We start from the raw sequence: 18,367 nt of genomic DNA, 5'->3' as shown, positions 1-18,367 counted from the left end.
TATATATATATATATATATATATATATATATATATATATATATATATATATATATATATGAATAGAAATAGAAGTGATAATATGAAAATCGATACTTCTCGCGTTTCAACAGACATGCGAGTAAATAAAACACAAAGGTATGAATTAATTCTATATGCATTATGAAATTCAAGGAGGGACAGAGATGCCTATCTCAACGTCGCGACTGTTATCGTCGCGAGGAAGAGAATGCGTTTTTACCGTTCTCAAAATTCACAAATACACATATATTCCTTGTGATAAACATGCAAATTGAAAGATGCGCCGACAGAGACAAATGAGTGTCCGCTGCGCGTTTGACAGACGTGTTGTGGGAAGTCAACGGGAGGCGTCGTCGCGGCTAATTACTTTTGGCAGGACAAAATTTGCGAGTGCATGCAGGAAAGGGTCTCTTCGGATTTGGTATTCCTATTTGTTTGACTTCGACTTGTTTAGCCTCTCAACGTACGAAATATTGTTATATCAAACAACATAATTTTATATCAAATTTTGTTTTAGTTTGTATTACCTAAAGAAAATTTTCAACCAGATTATAAATCATGTTATTTGATTGAGAGAAAAAAACTATTGTTTTTATAAAAAAAGTAAACTTATTTCAAATGTCTTATTTTGCGCGATCTAATATAGTTGTTTGCACTAACTAATACAATATTTTCTTAATAAAATGAAAAAATTAAGTGAAGCACAATCCTCTTCTTCGAACCAAACAATAAATTACACGCACCAGACAATAAAATACTTTAAGAAGTCGAATAATCCTATTTATTGATTGAAACATTAATTTCTTTGAATTATTGCAATGATCAAATATGTTTGAAAGCAATAAAATACATTGCATTTGTAAGAATTTTTTCCTCAGTATAAGGAAGAGTCGTATATCGATTTTTCAAGGGGAAAAAAACGTGCGAATTTCAAACAAGTGGTTGACAAGTAAACCACAATATGAGAGAGAGAGAGAGAGAGAGTGAGTGAGTGAAAGAGAGAGAGAGAAAGAGAGTGTATTCCTCGCGCGTTCTTTCGAAGTCAAAGACCGAAGCAAGAGCGAGTGGAATTCCCCAGCTACTTTCACGCTAAGCTAAATCGCGCGTCGCCACGAGATTAACATGATCGTTTTGACACGCCGTGTCATGCGCTATTTACGAGAAAGCCCAAGAAACATTACGGAAAATCTTTTTCGGCCTGACATTTCGGCGTGACGATGCGCGTGCAAACAGACGATCACGTGAGCGTTACGTTTTGCGTGAAAACACACACATACATACAGAGGCAAACCTGGCAGATTATACTTAATTTTTCACACCTGATCATATCAGGATGAAGTAAGACATGAAGGGGACAACGGAGAAAAGGTGCAGTAGACGTGACAAGAAAGGAACGGGACAAGCAGTTTCTTTAGTTTTTACCTGTGTTAACCTTGACAGGCGTCTTATTCATGATTTGCAGGTGCGTAAAGGAAAGGGAGCCAGGGAATCCTTGTCGCATGTCGGTGCTAAAGTAGCACCGACACCTACAGTAGTAGCGAAACGACACCTGGTTTGTCTCTTATTGTGTCGGTATTTCTCTTTGCAGCAGTAAAGGTTATATTCGTAGAGTAGGGCAAAATTGGTGATCCTTCAAATGTACATAAAATATAGACTGCTGGTCTATGAACGTCTGTTTGTGGTCTATTTGTGTGTATGAGGTTCTCACCGCAAGTTCTCAGCGCAACCGGCTGTCGTTCGCTGTCGTTCACGTGTTGGGGTGGCGCGCTACCCGTGCCGTCACGCTCCGTAAAGAGCCTTTAAAAAGCGCTACGCGCACACAAATCAGATTCCTACGAGCCAGCGCACGCGTCAAACTCATTCCCATCGATTCTCGATAAAATCGATGCGGTAGCGCGCGCGGTAGGTACGAAAGTTCGATGAACCGACTCCGCGCGCGAAACCGCACGAGAGTAAAGCCGCTAATTATAGGAGCTATGTTAAATATATTATCTATATCGCGCGCACGCGCTCACATAGCGCTCTGTCGCACGCGAGCTGTCTTGTACTATTTTGCACTGAGAAAAAAATGTTTCGTATTTGTAATTATAGTCGCATAGAGAAACAATTGCTATAAATTATTATCAGACCACATATTTTTCTATTAAATTCCACTGAAATTCAGATTCTAGAAAACCATTTGTTTTTTAATTAATTAAATTCTACTACAATATTAGTAACAATAGCCTGATACGCATGTCACTGAATCATTTTTTTGTGTTGGAACAATAAAAAATATGGTTAGGGCTAACCATGGTTAGGAAAATATGGTTAGGAAAACAACCATGATTTTGGTTGGTTCAACGAATTTTTTTCTCTCAGAACACCGTCATTCATCAAGTGTCGTTTGTTTGAGAATGTCAAAAGTACAAAAGATTCACGGGAATCGTTGGGAGTGACGAAAGGTGTTATACAACCGGAAACACATAATCGGCTTAATGTGACTTGTCAGTCACCGTTATCTTTCTCAGTATGTCACTTTTAAGATACTTTTAAGGACCAGTTTTTCAAGTCGTCCCTTCCCGCTACTCTTAGCTTGACAACATTCTCTCTCTTTTTCTGTCTTTCATCGGATCATGACAAATCGCGTGGCTGATTAAGAGCAGGATTGCTCATCTAAAGCGATAATTATCGCACTTACGCAAAACGACATAGTCGAGAAAACGGAAGAAGGCAAAATTTTTATGTGACCTTGTACGGGTGGTAAGTGGAGAACGTTAAAGAGGCAATGACCCTATTATTGAGTTAACACGCTCGCTACCGCGGTTTATTCCTTCCTGTATCTCTTTAGAGTAATTGCAGTAACTAATTAGAAGTGTAAAACAGGCTTATACAGTTCCGTCTATGTGTGGACACAGAAAAATTATCATTGATTATTATTTAATTATTACTAATTATCACACACATGTATGCGATAAACCGATCTCTTGCACGTAATACCGGTATAGCAAATATGTTAAATTAAAGAAAAAAAAAAAGAACTGATTCTCCACTCTCCAAGAACACTTGAAATGAACATTGAAGTACAACTGCACTAAGAAAATTTTTACCGAATACCAGAGTCCAATTGAATTTGTCATCAATTGATCGATCTCGTTTTCGAAAGGACTCCATCGCGAAGAGAAAGAAAAGAGAGAGAGAGAAAAATGATCTTAGAATATATTACTTTCACTATCGGTAGAGAGATAGCCGAGAACACGAAAGCATTATGGGAGGAAAGGTCAGATTTGGAGTGACGGCGAGTGTGATTATTAATCGAAACTCTAATCGCGCTAGCGCTATCGCGAGCAACGTAAAAATAGAACATCGCGACTGACTCGGGATTCCTCGGTTTAAAGATCGTGGTTAGCGAGCAGACACAGACGCGCGAAGCGACGCGACGTCTCCACCCACGCGGCCAATATGATCCGCGTCGCGTGACGCCGGCGCCGCGACGCGTGTGACGCGCGCGGCAAGGATAGAAGAGAGACATAGGCGAATCGACAAAAAGGTGTAAACTTCTCTCGACTCGCGTCAACGAGAGACACGGGACCGGTGCTTTCCCGAAGTCGCACTCGTAACATCGACGTGCGCGCAATTGTTTCAATTGGAAACCAAAGTTCACAGCAAAAAAACGAACTTGTAGTATATTCCACTTCAGCGACTGAGAAAATCGATGTCACAGACCGAGTCCCCGTGCGTTACGAAATCTCACATGAGAAAGTTAAGGAGGTGTCCTTAGGTGTCTGGAGTGCTCCCGGGAGCGAAAGTGCGAATCGCTACGTTCGGACGGTGAGCAGTTTATGGACACAAATTCCTAACCCACGTCCTGTTTAGAGATTAATAACGAATCATTCGAAAAGATAATTCAATAATTACAACTCAGTGGAGAGTCTCAGAACATCGCGCGACCGGCTCCTCAATTGAGAGATCGTGATTGTCGGGTATAGCCGTGAGGATGTCTTAAGAGACGTTTTCAACCAAGTCGTAAGGACGTGTTCCAAGGAACGAAAGTACAAGTTATCACGCTTGGATAATGCCGCAGTACGCGACGAACAAACTCGGGTACAACTTGCGCATTTAGAATAATAATAAATAAAAATAAAAAATAAATAAAAGATGTTAAATAATGAAGAGAGTAATTAAGAATAAATAATAAAAAAAAATTAATAATGTTCTTTTACATACCATGAGGATCTTCTATGTAGTCGCGTATATCTAGGGATAAGACGTGCTTCATGTAATATGCAAACTCTTTGAACTCCGCCGCGTCTTCAAACATTGAATATGTCACAAACATCTTGCTGCAAGTAAAGTTCCGATGTAACGATGCAAAGCGTGATGATCGTTGCACTACAGCCGGAGATGTAATGACAGGACTAGCTGATGGACTGTTGTATGTTGCTCCTCTCGATGACGACTGCACAAATCTTGGCTTTTACTATCTTCCCTGTCTTGCTCCTCTTCCTTCCTCCCTCTCACACACTACACTTTTTCCCTCCCCTTTTCCCTTTCCCTTTTTCCCTTCTTTGATCTTGCGGCGGGCGTGTTTTTGGCGAGCGCAAATTCACAGAAGTGCCGCGTTAACCGCGAATGCGCTAGACCCGCGCGCGAAACACCAGCACCCACAATTATTACGAGATCTTACGATCTAATCGTTCACACGAAAGCAATGGCCCACCTGTTTTACTTGTTTTTATGTTAGCGACAGTATTATACCGAAATGATATACTAACGTTGCTTGTGTCGCCGATGTTGCTACTATGTCTGCTTCGGTCACTTTTGTGCTGTGCCAAGCAAGAATAGAATTTCATTATCGGCGTAATGCGTTTAAATAAAGATCAGAGTATAGCGACTCAATCTCTCTCTCTCTTTCTTTCTTCCTTGCTTTCTCTCTCTTTCTCTCTCTCTTTTTTACACTATCACTCGCGTACCGGTATATCGACGTTCGTCCGATGCTGTTCCGAGAGCAGTCGGCTACAAACTAAGCTAGGCGACAGCCGAGAAGCAGACTTCATCTTAACCTCCCCACCACTGCGCTCAGGGCCGACATTGCAGGTACGCTTCGAGCTTGCTGTTCCTAAAGAAGGGTAACCGATTAATAAAGAAATAGAAGATGCTTCAGGCTCATAGAAATACGTAGAATATCGGAGTGGGAGAAAGAACTTACAGACAATTGGGGTAAATATGAGGCGGAGCGAGGAAAAATGCGATGCACTTATTGGAATCGCCGTTCTACAAGGTGCCCCCTTCCACCATCCCTTTCCACCCCCTACGGCGCCTAATGGTATGTGTGTGTTTCTATATCTATGGTAAACCTCCTCTTTCCCAACTCCCACTATGCCTTTTCAACAGCCAACCAAACACACCCAGCAATAGCAAAATTTAGACAATGCAAAGCAACGCGCGACAACTTCTCGTTAAAACTCATTACAAACACTCATTATATAGATTGTCTCTTTTTATGAGTATTAAAACGAGGATTGAGAATAATTATTTTAATATTCATAAAAAGAGACAATCTCTGTGTATAATGAGTTTTAACGAGAAGTTGTCGCGCGTTGCTTTGCATTGTCTAAATTTTGCTATTCGATCGAGTTTGGTTGGCTGTTGAAAAGGCATAGTGGGAGTTAAGGGGAAGAGGAAATAGGTCTACCCTATAGGTGGAAAGGGATGGTGGAAGGGGGTCACCTTGCAGAACGGTTTTTCCTCGCTCTGCCTCATTAGGTAATATAATATAATATAATATAATATAATTAGGTAATATAATATAATGTAATTATATTCCCCTATAGTGCGAGAATAACATCCCGAAATACATTCAATAAAAATTCAATAAAAATTGGACACAGATAACAAAAATTGACTTTACCGTTTGTTAAATCATACATGAATAATTGTACATGGTATTTATATTATAATTATGCAATTGCAATTATATTATAATTATAAAAAATGATATTTTTAAGTTAAAATGTTGATTTTTTTCTGAGATTTGCATGCAAATATTTTTCTCCAGTAATTTGACAAGCGCGATTTTTACATTTTCAGATATCTCAGGTATACTGAACATTTCTTCACGGATTTAACAATTTTATATTTTAAACGAGAAATTTTGTTGCTTCTTGGCAAATTTTCGTGTAACACAGTGAAACACGGTTTTCGAGCGAGCACTTTCCGAGAAAATAGCATCAGTCGTCGAATGTCTCCACTCGATAATGAAATAAGGATAAAAAGCGTATTAAGGAAAACGCCGTCGTTATTAACGTAAGTACCGATGAATTTTCGATGTCTTATGCTGCTGATATTGCGACAGTGAATATTGATTCAACCGTGTGTTTATCGGCACTTTAGAGCCACTTTGTAATTAGTTTGCAATTTTTTGGCTTCGCGCGATCGGCGATCTGTCTTGCGTGCATGTGTCGTATTGTCACTTACTTATTATGCACGTACAGGAGCCTCGAATATACACCACAGATTTGACGAGAGTGGAGAAATGTTGGAAATTCCCACGTAATTATTGCTCGTATCAATCATATAAAATCAACATAAAAAAAAACAGTAATTAAATGACAATTTATGAACACGTTTTTATGAGAAATTAGAAAAACGGCACTAACGGAAACTAGGAAGCACGGCGCACTCATTGGTCGCCATAGATCCACTCGGCTTGCTAGCTCGGAACTGACTGTTCTTCTTTCTGTTCAAAAAAACTTGCTTGGTCTAGAGCAGCGATTCTTTTGTCAAATCTTTTGCCGTTTGGTTTGTTAGTTAAAACATCAAATTTGCTAGATTACTTTTTAAAGAGTTCTCTCCTGCCGAGAGATTCCTTTCCTTCGACGTTTACATTCATTAACAAATTGTAAGATAGGCAGAGTGACGACTGATGTTTGTCGCGAAGTCGACCTATTATATAGTTCACTTGGTGTTGTCGCGACACGACCGAGAAGCTGTTTTGCTCTTTCTTATAATGTTTAGTAGTTAAAGTATCGTTCTCGCAAGATTCTTGCGTCGGCAAATCTCTTGTCTCCTCACCCAGCGTACATGTCATTCGCGCCAAAATATTTCCTATCTTTGTTTGCATATTTGCACAAGAAGCTTTGCAACGCTCTTCGCTAATGTGCACCTTATTATGTTCAAGTAAATAAATTATTTATCGAGAAAAAGAGAGAAAAACACGGTGAGAGAAATCCGAGAGAAATAATGGATATTTGTATAATATTTGAAACAAATATTTCCAGAGGCAATTTTCTTGTTTTTTCAGCAACGTCGATAGCAGCATAACATTAAAAATAAGAACATTAATTATAATAATAACAAAAAATAAAAATATCGAGCGAGATAACAGGACAAATACACGCTTCGACAAAAAACTGACATTATTCCACACTGCAAAAGCTTCAAAAATATCGGAATAATGCTATAATATACTATGTAATTGAGGAAAGTTTATTATGTCATACACACAAAAGAAAAATCGATCTTTTTCGCGAGAATATATAAAACTTTCTCTTTATCGAAGAAAAAATTGGCCCGACTCTATGTAGCAAGCGAGCTAAATTCTTCTTTTAATTTGATATTCTTCATTAAAATGCTAAACTTACTGCATGCAGAAAATATAGTTTTTTCCTTTTCCAAATAAATTCTTTCCAATTTTATTATGCATTTAGTGATGTATACAGAAATTTTGCTAAAATTTTCGCCGTTTTTACAGTTTCGCTAGAAACACATAGCAAATTTTTGCATATTTTAAAATATAACAATATTTCTAAAAATATAAATCGAGCATACGGAAATGAGAAAAAGTTTATTCCTGAGTCACAAAAACTTTGAAGTAAATAAAACCAAACGTTAAAAAATTTAACAAAAGAATCACTCGGTCAAACAAGTTTCTTTGGACAGAAGAAAGAACAGTCAGTTCCGAGCTAGCAAACCGAGCGAATCTGTGACGATCAGTGAGTGCGACGTGCTTCCCAATTTCCGTTAGTACCGTTCTTCTAGTTTCTCATAAAAACGTGTTCATAAATTGTCATTTAATTATTCAAAAAGTGTCATTTATTCACGAAAGCGTAAACGCGAGCGGCAGTCCGAGCCACGAACGCGGGTCGAGTCCGCGTTGAAACGCAATGAAAACGGTGTTGATCCTCCGGGCAGAATCTGGTGCGGACAGTAATATTCGACTCGCGCATCTCCAGTCTAAAAATTCACCCCATTCGCTCGCGGAAACCGCGTGTCGCGCGAAGAAACCCGACAGGTGCGGAGCTCATTGTCTCTCAGTTTTCTCGCTGGGGCGAACCACGCCGTCGCGTTTACGACGGACACGTTCTTCTTTTGTGTAGACACCCTGGTCGCGAGTTGCGTTATGCCTTCGTACACCGCGCGTACGTGCATGCATACGTATATACGCACGTACGTCGTCTCATGTTGAGCTGATCATGAGAGAAATGCAGAGATGCTGTGTTATACGAACGCGGTTGCGGTCGGCAACCTGTCGGGACCAGTGCCAGGATTTAATATGTTCGCGTCGTACGTGCACCATGATCTCACTTCGAGCTCATTTTTATTCGAAATTTTCAATTTTACTTAACACGTTCGCTACCAGCGTCACATGTGTACAACACAACGAAACATTTTTCTTCATATACTCTTATGCAAACAAACTAAGTCTATTTTATAAAATTACACACGGGAAAAATGTATGGTTGAAGATTGATCAAATTTCTGGTAAAACATATAAATGAATCAGAAAATTGTGACCACAAATGTGGTCTGTGGAGAGAAATTCTATAGTAAAAACCGTGGTAGTGGACGTGTCAATACCGTCGGGCGTCTAGAATTGCGACCCGCCCTGTAATCTCTCCCCATAGCTACGTGTGATTCGCCGCGAATTTTATCTCGCGATTTGCAAGATGCTCGTTGTGACGCTTAAACAGTGTGTTCTTTGGCAAAATGCTACTTTTGCTTCTGGTTATCTCATCCCGTATGCATATCTCGTCCGCATCAAATAGTTTAGCACTGCAATCGGTGAAATGTCGCTGAAAGGATCAATTAATTGTGGCAACTGTTTCTACTTTTTATGCATTTTGCGAACGCAGTTTCAGAGCTATGTGTTATCGCACGCAAAATACACGGAAACCGCAAGCACGCAATGTTAAATTTGGTACAATCCAGAATTAGGTGAGTTAATATGTTTTTTTAACACGGTTAAAGTAAAAATGCACGGCCTTTATATTAACTTATAAAGGTTAAAAGTTAATTATACAAAGCAATATATATGCTTTTGCTTAACTGACTTCTTAATTGAAAATAAAATTTGTGAATTATTAATGAGAAAGTAGTGCTTTATAAAGTTCCCAACAATATTTTCTTGATAATAGTCGTCACACATATACTCAAATTTTGAAAAAGCTCATTATCATGTACTCAAGAGACAAAAAAGTATTCATTTTTTTATCAGAATATTATAAAATTTTATTTACGAAAAAATTTATTTGAATGCAGTATACATTTTTCCGTGTGTGTTCACTACTTTGACGAAAATTAAAGAGTTCATGATGAAAACGGCACTCTGCACATGTTCAATACACTTTTATTACACTTTTTTGTAACACCTAAAGTTCCATATTGGTGAAATATTCCCCTTACTGATGCAGTTAAAAACACTGAAGCCGATTCATTTTAAGACCCGTATTCACGGTCGCATTTTAAATTTAAGACCGCCTTAAGTTCATCTTCAGATGTTGTACGAATTGTTTCACTGTCTACGAAATATCTGAAGATAAATTTAAAATAAGTTTAAGTAAGATTGTTAGCATATCAAATCGAAATACTGGTTTAAAAAAATACATTCCACGACGACGATTTCTCTTTTCATTCCGAGATAACGGTTCTTTCCTTCAAATTTCACTCTTTCTTTTCTTCACCGCTAAAGGCTTTTTCATTCCTTTGGCTACGAGCGTTATTGTATATTACGTCATAAATGTATGTAATGATAAGATTGATATAGACGGAATGTAAAAATATAGGAATAGAAATGTACATATGCCTTTAGGAATGTTGCAAACAAATAAAAGACTGACAGTTTTTCTATAGGTGAAAGTATATCGTAAAACTTCACATTTCAGAGAAAAACATTCACATAGAATTTGTAAGAATTTATATTGTTTCAATCTAATGTTTGCTATTTCGGGAATTCTCCGTTACCAAGATCTCTCAATTCTTTAGACACAAAAAAATTGTTTCAATACGATAAAAAAACAGAAAGAAATTGTTTCAATATAAATTCAACGATTTTTATGATTGTAAAATAAAAGTTTACCTAAAATCCTTTTATTATTCCTTACATAGAATGCGCGGGAAATACAATAGAAGAAAGAAAAGATTACGCGCCAACAAAAAGCAAGGAAATTGTAAATTTGGTCAACTACTAAAGGAATTTTGTCTTTAGAAAAACAATGACGAAGATAGCAAAGGCAGTAAGAGCCAAGGCACGGATATTAGAGTGCAACTAAAAATTATTTTTTATATATAGTCTAAATACAGTATACGGAATACATTAATTACTGTACGCGTTTCGGCCACACTTTGTACTTTGATGCGAGCGACTTGTTCGTATTTTATTATTTCGTATATTTGTTCGTATTTTAATATTATACACCGAGGAGGGCCATTTATGGCCGAAACGCGTAGGGTAGTTAATGTATTCCGTATACTGTATTTAGACTATATAAAAAATAATTTGTGGTTGCACTCTTCATATCCATGCCTTGGCTCTTACTGCCTTTGCTATCTTCGTCATTGTTTTTCTAAAGACAAAATTCCTTTAGTAGTTGATCAAATTTATAATTTCCTTGCTTTTTGTTGGCGCGTAATCTTTTCTTTCTTCTAATGTATTTCCCGCGCAGGCTATGTAAGGAATAATAAAAGGATTTCAGATAAACTTTGGGGACGTGAGGGGACGTTCGTTTATTTCGTTGCCTTTTATATGCATTAGTCATCTCAACGTGGCTAAAATGAATTTGACGTATAGTAAAAGATCCTGTGAATTTGCTCGCAGCCGCCCCGCGCTCACGCGTTTATGTCGCGTTACGAATGTCGTAACGAGAACGAGCATGTTGCTCGGTTATTATGAATCTACGCGTTACGTTTCCGGCCTTTTGAACGTAACCCAATAACGACTTCCTTTCGTTGCGCGATGCATTTCCGAAGGAGTTGCGAGCAGACGTACGCTCAATAAACGCGCACCTCTCTCTGTTTATGTTCTACGCATGAGTTATTACGCTCGTCGATAAAAATTGTTGCTACTATCTTGATGTATGACTTTCCCGACGCGCCGAGTTCCACGTAGATCCACGTAGTATCGATTTTGATGTTAACGACAAGCTCATCGGAGAACGATCTGCGCGAACGATTCGGATCTTCCTATCGAAAAGTTTCATGGAAGCAATTCGTCATAGCTTTGTGTGGACCGTGCTTTTCCTTTGGACTGAAACACTTTAGATATTGTATCAGTTTACACAAAAATTCATCTTTTGACTCGAGGACTTACAAATATCGGTATTTGTGAGCAAATATACGTTGGTTCTATCGGAAAAATAATGCGGTAGGCAAGACAAAAAATTATCTATCTAACATATTTAAAATTATCTATCTAATATATCTAAAATTATCTACCTAACATATCTAAAAAATGTTATACGGAGAAGCAGTAAATGTTAATATCGAAGGGAAACAATACTCTTCCGCTATTGAATTTTTGAAAAAATATGAATTATCAAGATTCTCAATACAATCAACAGAAGATTTAGAAAACAAATAAGAGTGCTGAAAACTGCGGAACGCGTCGACCAATAAGTGACATGGGAATTGCGCGGCATTTGACTCCTGGATACTCACCGCGGAACTTTTGATTGACGTCATACGGAAAAAAGCGAATCAAAATTTCGGTTGATGTTCAGTTGATGACCTAAATTTCGTTCAAGTTAATAAAATTCCGGTTAACCAAAAATTTTGTTTAGTTAATTAAGATCTTGCTAACTTGAATTCTAATAACTTCCTAATAACTTCCTAATAACTTCCTAATAGAATCCTAATAGAAACCTAATAGAATCCTAATAACTTCCACCAAAACTCTGGTTCGCTCATATTTCACCATGTATTCGGTTAATCAGAAGCGAGGAAATGTATACGCCTAAAATTCCTGTAAAATATGTCGAAATAAAAATATACATTCAAAAAGTAACATTTTTAATCTATTAAGCATACCTCGAAAATACTCCAAACGTTTCCCTTTTGCTCAAACCATCAATATATTAACCATAAAATTAATGTAACAAAAATATGAGAAAAGATAAATTAAAAAAGAAGGTTGTATTAGTGCTTTCATGCTATCGAATTTCCAGTTCTCAAGAGCAGGATTTGCTTTGCAAGAGTTAAAAACTAAAAATTTAAAACTAAAAAACTAAAAATAAAATTCTCTTTTGTCGTATTCACAAACGTCCAACCCCGTCATCGGGATTTCCGCAGCAGTCGATTAGAGAGCTTTCGAGGTGGAAGAAATCGCCTCGTGGGTGTCACTGGCGCATCCTCGAGGGTAAGTTCCCAGAATTCCTTTATTGATATCCGAGCAGATTCTGGGTCGAAGCTGGGAACAGCAGCAGCTCCGTGGGCGTAATCCGTTCGCTTATTATCGTCGTCGTATTGCGTGAGCGCGATGCATCGTCCCGAGAGACGATGAATTAGCTTGTCATTTTTCCGCCACGTGCATCGCAACGTCGAACGTCGACGTCCTCGTAGCCCGCGCGCAGCCCTTGACACATAATGTTGTGCAATTCGTGGCGTATCGTGCTGGAAGAACGGCCCGATAATGCCGTCGCCGTTACGTGACGTTCACCAAGGGCCGCTCTCGCGACGATCGCGCGGCCACTCGCGAATCCTCGCCGACGGAAACGGAAAATATTAATCAATATCACTGCGAACTGTGTGTCGTGCAGCTTACTCATTGAGAGAAAGTGTTCCGATCAGAGATCATCGATTGTCTGTTTTTTACTCGCGCTGGAGAATACGTTCGCCGTCGCATTTCAGCGGGAGACACGATAGCGCTCTAATAACCTCCAACTCGTAGTCGCAAAAATAGAAACAATTACACATTTGTGTCTCACAATTGATAATGTGTCTTAATTAATTTATATGCCGATATTGTGTATTTATTAATAATAATATATCATGTACGTCATGTACGTGATGAATATTAATAAGATATCGATTAACAAATAAGTAAGCTAGAAGGCATTGACTTGGCGCTGAGAATCATTTGTTTCATTTGCGTGATATCTATATTAGACATTTGCCATCACAATGACACGTACACGCAGAAAAATACATACTATACTCAAGTATATAACTTGTTTCAAGTATTTCATGAGTTTATATACCCGCAAATCTATCATGAGTTCGTCATGAATTATTAAATTTATTCGAAGTACATTCTGAATTCATTCTGAGCTTAGCACTTCAATCAAGAGTATTATTAATCGTTATTTAATATATAAGTAACGATATATAATTTTGTTAGAATTTTAAAATCTTCAATTTCAACAGTATAGTGTTATAATTTTATCTGAATATTATAATAGTTTCATAGAACAAGTATAATATAATTACTTTGGTGATGATCTTCTTCCGATATTTACACATCATATTCAAGATTTTATGCTTTCCATTAGTGAAAATTCTGTTTGCATAGTAGATATTTCGTTACAGTGAACTATACAAAATATATTCTTGCAAGTAATTTATCTTAATAACTTATTTTAGTTTAACACTATGTAATTTTATTTGAAGATTAACATGTTAGAAATAAAAATATTACAATATAAATAAAGCCATATATACACACACACACACATACAAACAAGAATGTTCTTAATTGTAAAAATAAAATGTCTTCAAGAGCCAGACACAGCTATTATGCTATGTTATGCTATAATGAAATAAAAGAGAACCACAAGAAGACGGAATGTAAGAATATAGGAATGTAGAATATAGGAATGTAAGAATATAGGAATATAGGAATATAGGAATGTATATATGCCTTTAGGAAAGTTGCAAACAAATAAAAAACTAATAGAAGCTTTTCTGAAGGTAAAAATACATCGTAAAATCTCACATTTCAGAGAAAGACATTCACATAGAATTTGTAAGAATTTATGTTGTTTTAATCTAATGTTTTCTATGTCGGGAATTCTCCGTTACCAAGGAGTTACTCTCCATTTTTTAGACAAAAAAAATTGTTTCAGTACGACAAAAAGAAATTGTTTCAATACGAATTTAACGATTTTTACGATTTTTTACGATTGTAAAATAAAAATTTACTTGAGATCCCTTTATTATCTTTTACATAGTCTGCACGGAAAATGCATTAGAAGAAAGAAAAGATTACGCGGATAAAAAGTAAGGAAATTCAGTCAACTACTAAAAGAATTGTGTCTTTAGGAAAAAAAACAACGTGTACAAAAAAGATACGACATGTTTCGGAAAACATAAGGGAACGATTCGTTTATTTCATTGTCTTTTATGTGTATTAGTTAAATGCACACAACGTGGTTAAAATAAATGTGACGTATAGTAAAAGGTCTTGCGAATATTGCCGCCCCGTGCTTCACCGCGTGATGAATGTCGCGTTACGAATGTCGTAACGGGAACGAGCAACACGGATTACATCATGTCAAATTTATAATTATTGAGAGATTACAATATTAAATCAAGCGCGTTTCAGTGCTATTTTAGACTCTGATTAAGTGATAGACTATATAATTAGCAAAATGTACATCAAAACAAACAGCTTGATCAAGTTATTAGAATGTTCTTTCTTTTGTGTAGGAAAGAGAATTGAATAGCGATCTTATGAAACCTCTTCAAATCGTACAATTTTCGCGGGGCTTCCAAGTGAAATCGCAACGCGTCAGGGAGAGTATGTCGCCAGGGCGCCGTGGGGAATTCGACACTCCTGACAGTAGCGCGTGGGGGACCGCGCCCGTGCGAACTATCCATAATGTCGCATATTTCGCAGTAATTATGTGATATAAGGACGAGAAACGTGTCGGACGATGTCCCACTAGCTTAACCGAAGCCCTCCAACAAAACTCGCGATCTGTCCCGTCGTACTTCAAGAGATTTTCCGCGTTCGGCGAATGACGGGACTATTTCAGCCGGCGTAGGAAGGTGTAGCAGGTAGCGCGCGCGCGCGCAATGCGCGTCAAGTGATAGCTTGGAGTCGCTCACGGACAGATCGACCGACGGTGAGAGTTACGTCAAGAGCGTCATCCATAATAAGGAAAGTCAAGTTCCTCTGCGCGGAGAGAATACTATAGCTCCCTCTTCATATAAATTTTTTTCAATTTTACTATACTTTCTGCAGCTCATGAATTGAGTGTCGGTAAAGTCTCTATCTAAGTTAAGAAACACAGTAAATTTTATTGGAAACATAACAAACGTTTTAATATCATACATTTCAATTTTTAAAGTAGAGCGTATGAAAATATTGCTTTTTTTGCAAATCGCCGATAAGGAAGGAATCCAATTCCACTCAAGTACGATGGCGAAACTGTATCTCTTGTCCGAGTTAATTTACCCAGAGAAGTATAACGCACTCTCCTCGTTTGTTTTATTGCATACTCATTGAGCCGATCGAATTTATCAAACGAAAAGACACGCAGCTTCTACAGTTTTAACGTTATAAATCGGCCCCATCGCGGATAAATAAGCGCAGATAAATAAGATTTTTATACCACGACTGTGACATTTATTGTCTGGACGAGCGTCTCGGCGCGATCCGAACGGAGTCGATTTGCTTAAATTAAACGGGCGCGCGCGTGATAGCAGCTGTAATAAGCCAGACGATAATGGCGCGGAGCTAACGGGCCAGGATAGTTTTTTGCGCGCGTTTTTTGGTCGAGCGACACGCACTCGTATTTCACGGACCTTTCTCGGTTATTTATAATGCATAGGCATTCGATATCGTGCGCCTCGCACAAAAAGGCATCTCATTGTGGGTTGACTGAAAAAACGGACGCTGACGGAGGTCGATCAGGGACCACGGCCCAGGAAATTCGACTTCAATCTGCGCAAGATCTGTAGACCCAAGATTCTCCTACTTCGGCTACTTTGAGAAGCAGCTCCAGAAACAGCGCCTCTCGTCATGCGATGGCGCGATGACTGGATTTCCGTGAAAAAGAGACAAAGGTAGGAAACAGAGCGTTCATTTTACGGAGTAATTAAGCCGGATGCAAACGAATAGAACTACCCACCGTGAGGTATGCTCGGTCGCGAAGCTGTTTGCACACTTTTTATTGAATGAAGTTGTGGCGCTTCAAATTGTCACAATTGAGAGCTATTGCTGACAAATGCAATTCAATACACTGTCATATTTATATGTATCTTACTTTTTAAAATATAAAAAATTACCTCAAAGTAAAATGTGTTCTCTTACTTTAAAATATATTTATATATAAATATATTTACTTTAAAATATTTAAAATCTTCTTTTTAAATTTATTGCTACATCCTGACACTTTGACTTCTGTCCGAACCAATCCCTGCGTGTGAAATTAGATTATAAATCGAAAGTAGTAACTTGAGACGAATAAAATTGTATTTATATTATCGCTGCAAAAATATATATAAAAAGAAACAAATATAAACATCTATCATGACAGTTGATAACACTGCTGCTATTTGTGTCGAGAGTATAAATTCTGAAAATAAAACTTTATAAGAGACATTAGAATTGAAATCACCTAAAATCGCAAGCGAAATGATCCAGGTTAGGCAACAGTGGAATCCGGCACAAGGAAAGAATGGTGGGCCAAAGTTACAAGGACAACGATTTATAATTTGACAGTTTTTCAGAGAGCCCTCAAAAGAAATAGACCAAAAGGAGAATAGACCAAAAAGGAATAGACTCAAAGGAATATAGACCAAAGGAAAGGAGGGAATACAATAGGCTCAAAAGAAGAAAAGAAAAAAGGGACAGCGTTTGGAAACAACAAAAAGGTGAACAGAGTTAGTTTAAGCTTTGGTGTGTGGCACATAGAAAAACTGAAGCAGTAGGATCCAAGCAGTAAGCGAAAATCAGCCAATCATAGTCGTTGATTCTTGGACCGTAAAGGGACGTCTACATTGGAAGTAAATAGCAAGAAGTAGGAAGTAAGAGTAAGAAATTGACCAACCACAGTCGAATGTGAGAAAAATAATTAACTATGATTGGTCAATTTCTTATTTTTACTTCTTACTGTTTACTTCCAATGTAGACATCCCTTTAGAAGAATCAACGACTGTGATTGGTCAATTTGCTTACTGCTTACTACTTAAGTTTTCCTGTGTGCCATGGCCCTTAGAGTTGTAAAAGGGGGGGAGGCTTTGTAAGGACTTATAATGTTTTTCAGACTTTGTAGTCGATAAGTCCAGGGAATTTATTCTCCGTAGACAAATTTTCCTCTCATTGGGCGTCGTCGACTGCGACTCTGACTAACGATATACAATGGTATGAGTATGCAATACTGTAAATATAATATATGTAATATAAACTTATTATTTGCATATATTTACTTTTCTAATAAAGGATTTCCTATAAAAAGAAACAATTTTTAATTTTCCTTCAAAGAACGCTCCAAACCCTTGTCACTACGTCATCAGAATTAAGCTGCTCAGCTAATTTAGTGGAGTTCTCAACAAAATTTTATTTCGAAATTTAGTTGTGCGAAAACACAAAATATGAAAAAATGAATAATTGCACGAAATAATGACGTCTCCTGCGATATTTTCGCTAAGGAAAAATATCGCCCTCTAAATTGTCCAGAGCAGCTGTTAACGCAATATAATGTGGTAGAAGTTGGACAAATACGCGTACAGCTAATACAATAAACAATATAATAAGATGACAAAGTAATTGCGTAAACATCGCAAGTCTCTTGTCCTAATTCCAGATTTATGAGATGTTATGAGAAATGAGTTGTGAGGAGGAGTCAAGGTGTGAACTGATTCGCAGCTAGTCCATAAAAAATACACAAAGAATATATATGAGAATATAGTATTTTTTCTCGATAAAAATTTAAGAAAAGAGATAATAAACACGTAGCTCCATCAAAGCGTTCAAGTCTAAAATGATCCAAACATAGAAGAGAGTAACATAGTCATGGAGTAGCAGTTGTCATTCGAGATTGTAAAAAGAGCGGAAAGCGCGCAATAATAATGGTTTCCAAATAAATTGCTCTTAAAAGATTCAGAAATTCAGAATCGATCAGGTTAGTCGAGTTACAAATGACACGATA

At 37.6% G+C, this 18,367-nt stretch overlaps 1 protein-coding gene across 1 annotated transcript in view; it reads right to left on the bottom strand.

The window, feature by feature from the left end:
* The window catches only part of LOC116848723 (probable serine/threonine-protein kinase kinX), a 59,740-nt gene that overhangs the window by 36,549 nt on the left and 4,824 nt on the right, over positions 1-18,367 (bottom strand). The window contains exon 2 of the mRNA XM_032825122.1: positions 4,227-5,118. Coding sequence (XP_032681013.1) covers positions 4,227-4,338 — 112 coding nt within the window. The 5' untranslated portion in view covers positions 4,339-5,118. The remainder of the gene's footprint in view (positions 1-4,226; positions 5,119-18,367) is intronic.

The sequence above is a fragment of the Odontomachus brunneus genome, unplaced genomic scaffold (assembly GCF_010583005.1).
Source record: "Odontomachus brunneus isolate Ranch 3 - 2012 unplaced genomic scaffold, Obru_v1 Obru_scaffold_099, whole genome shotgun sequence".
Lineage (NCBI taxonomy): Eukaryota > Metazoa > Arthropoda > Insecta > Hymenoptera > Formicidae > Odontomachus > Odontomachus brunneus.
This window is presented reverse-complemented; position numbering and strand designations above follow the sequence as displayed.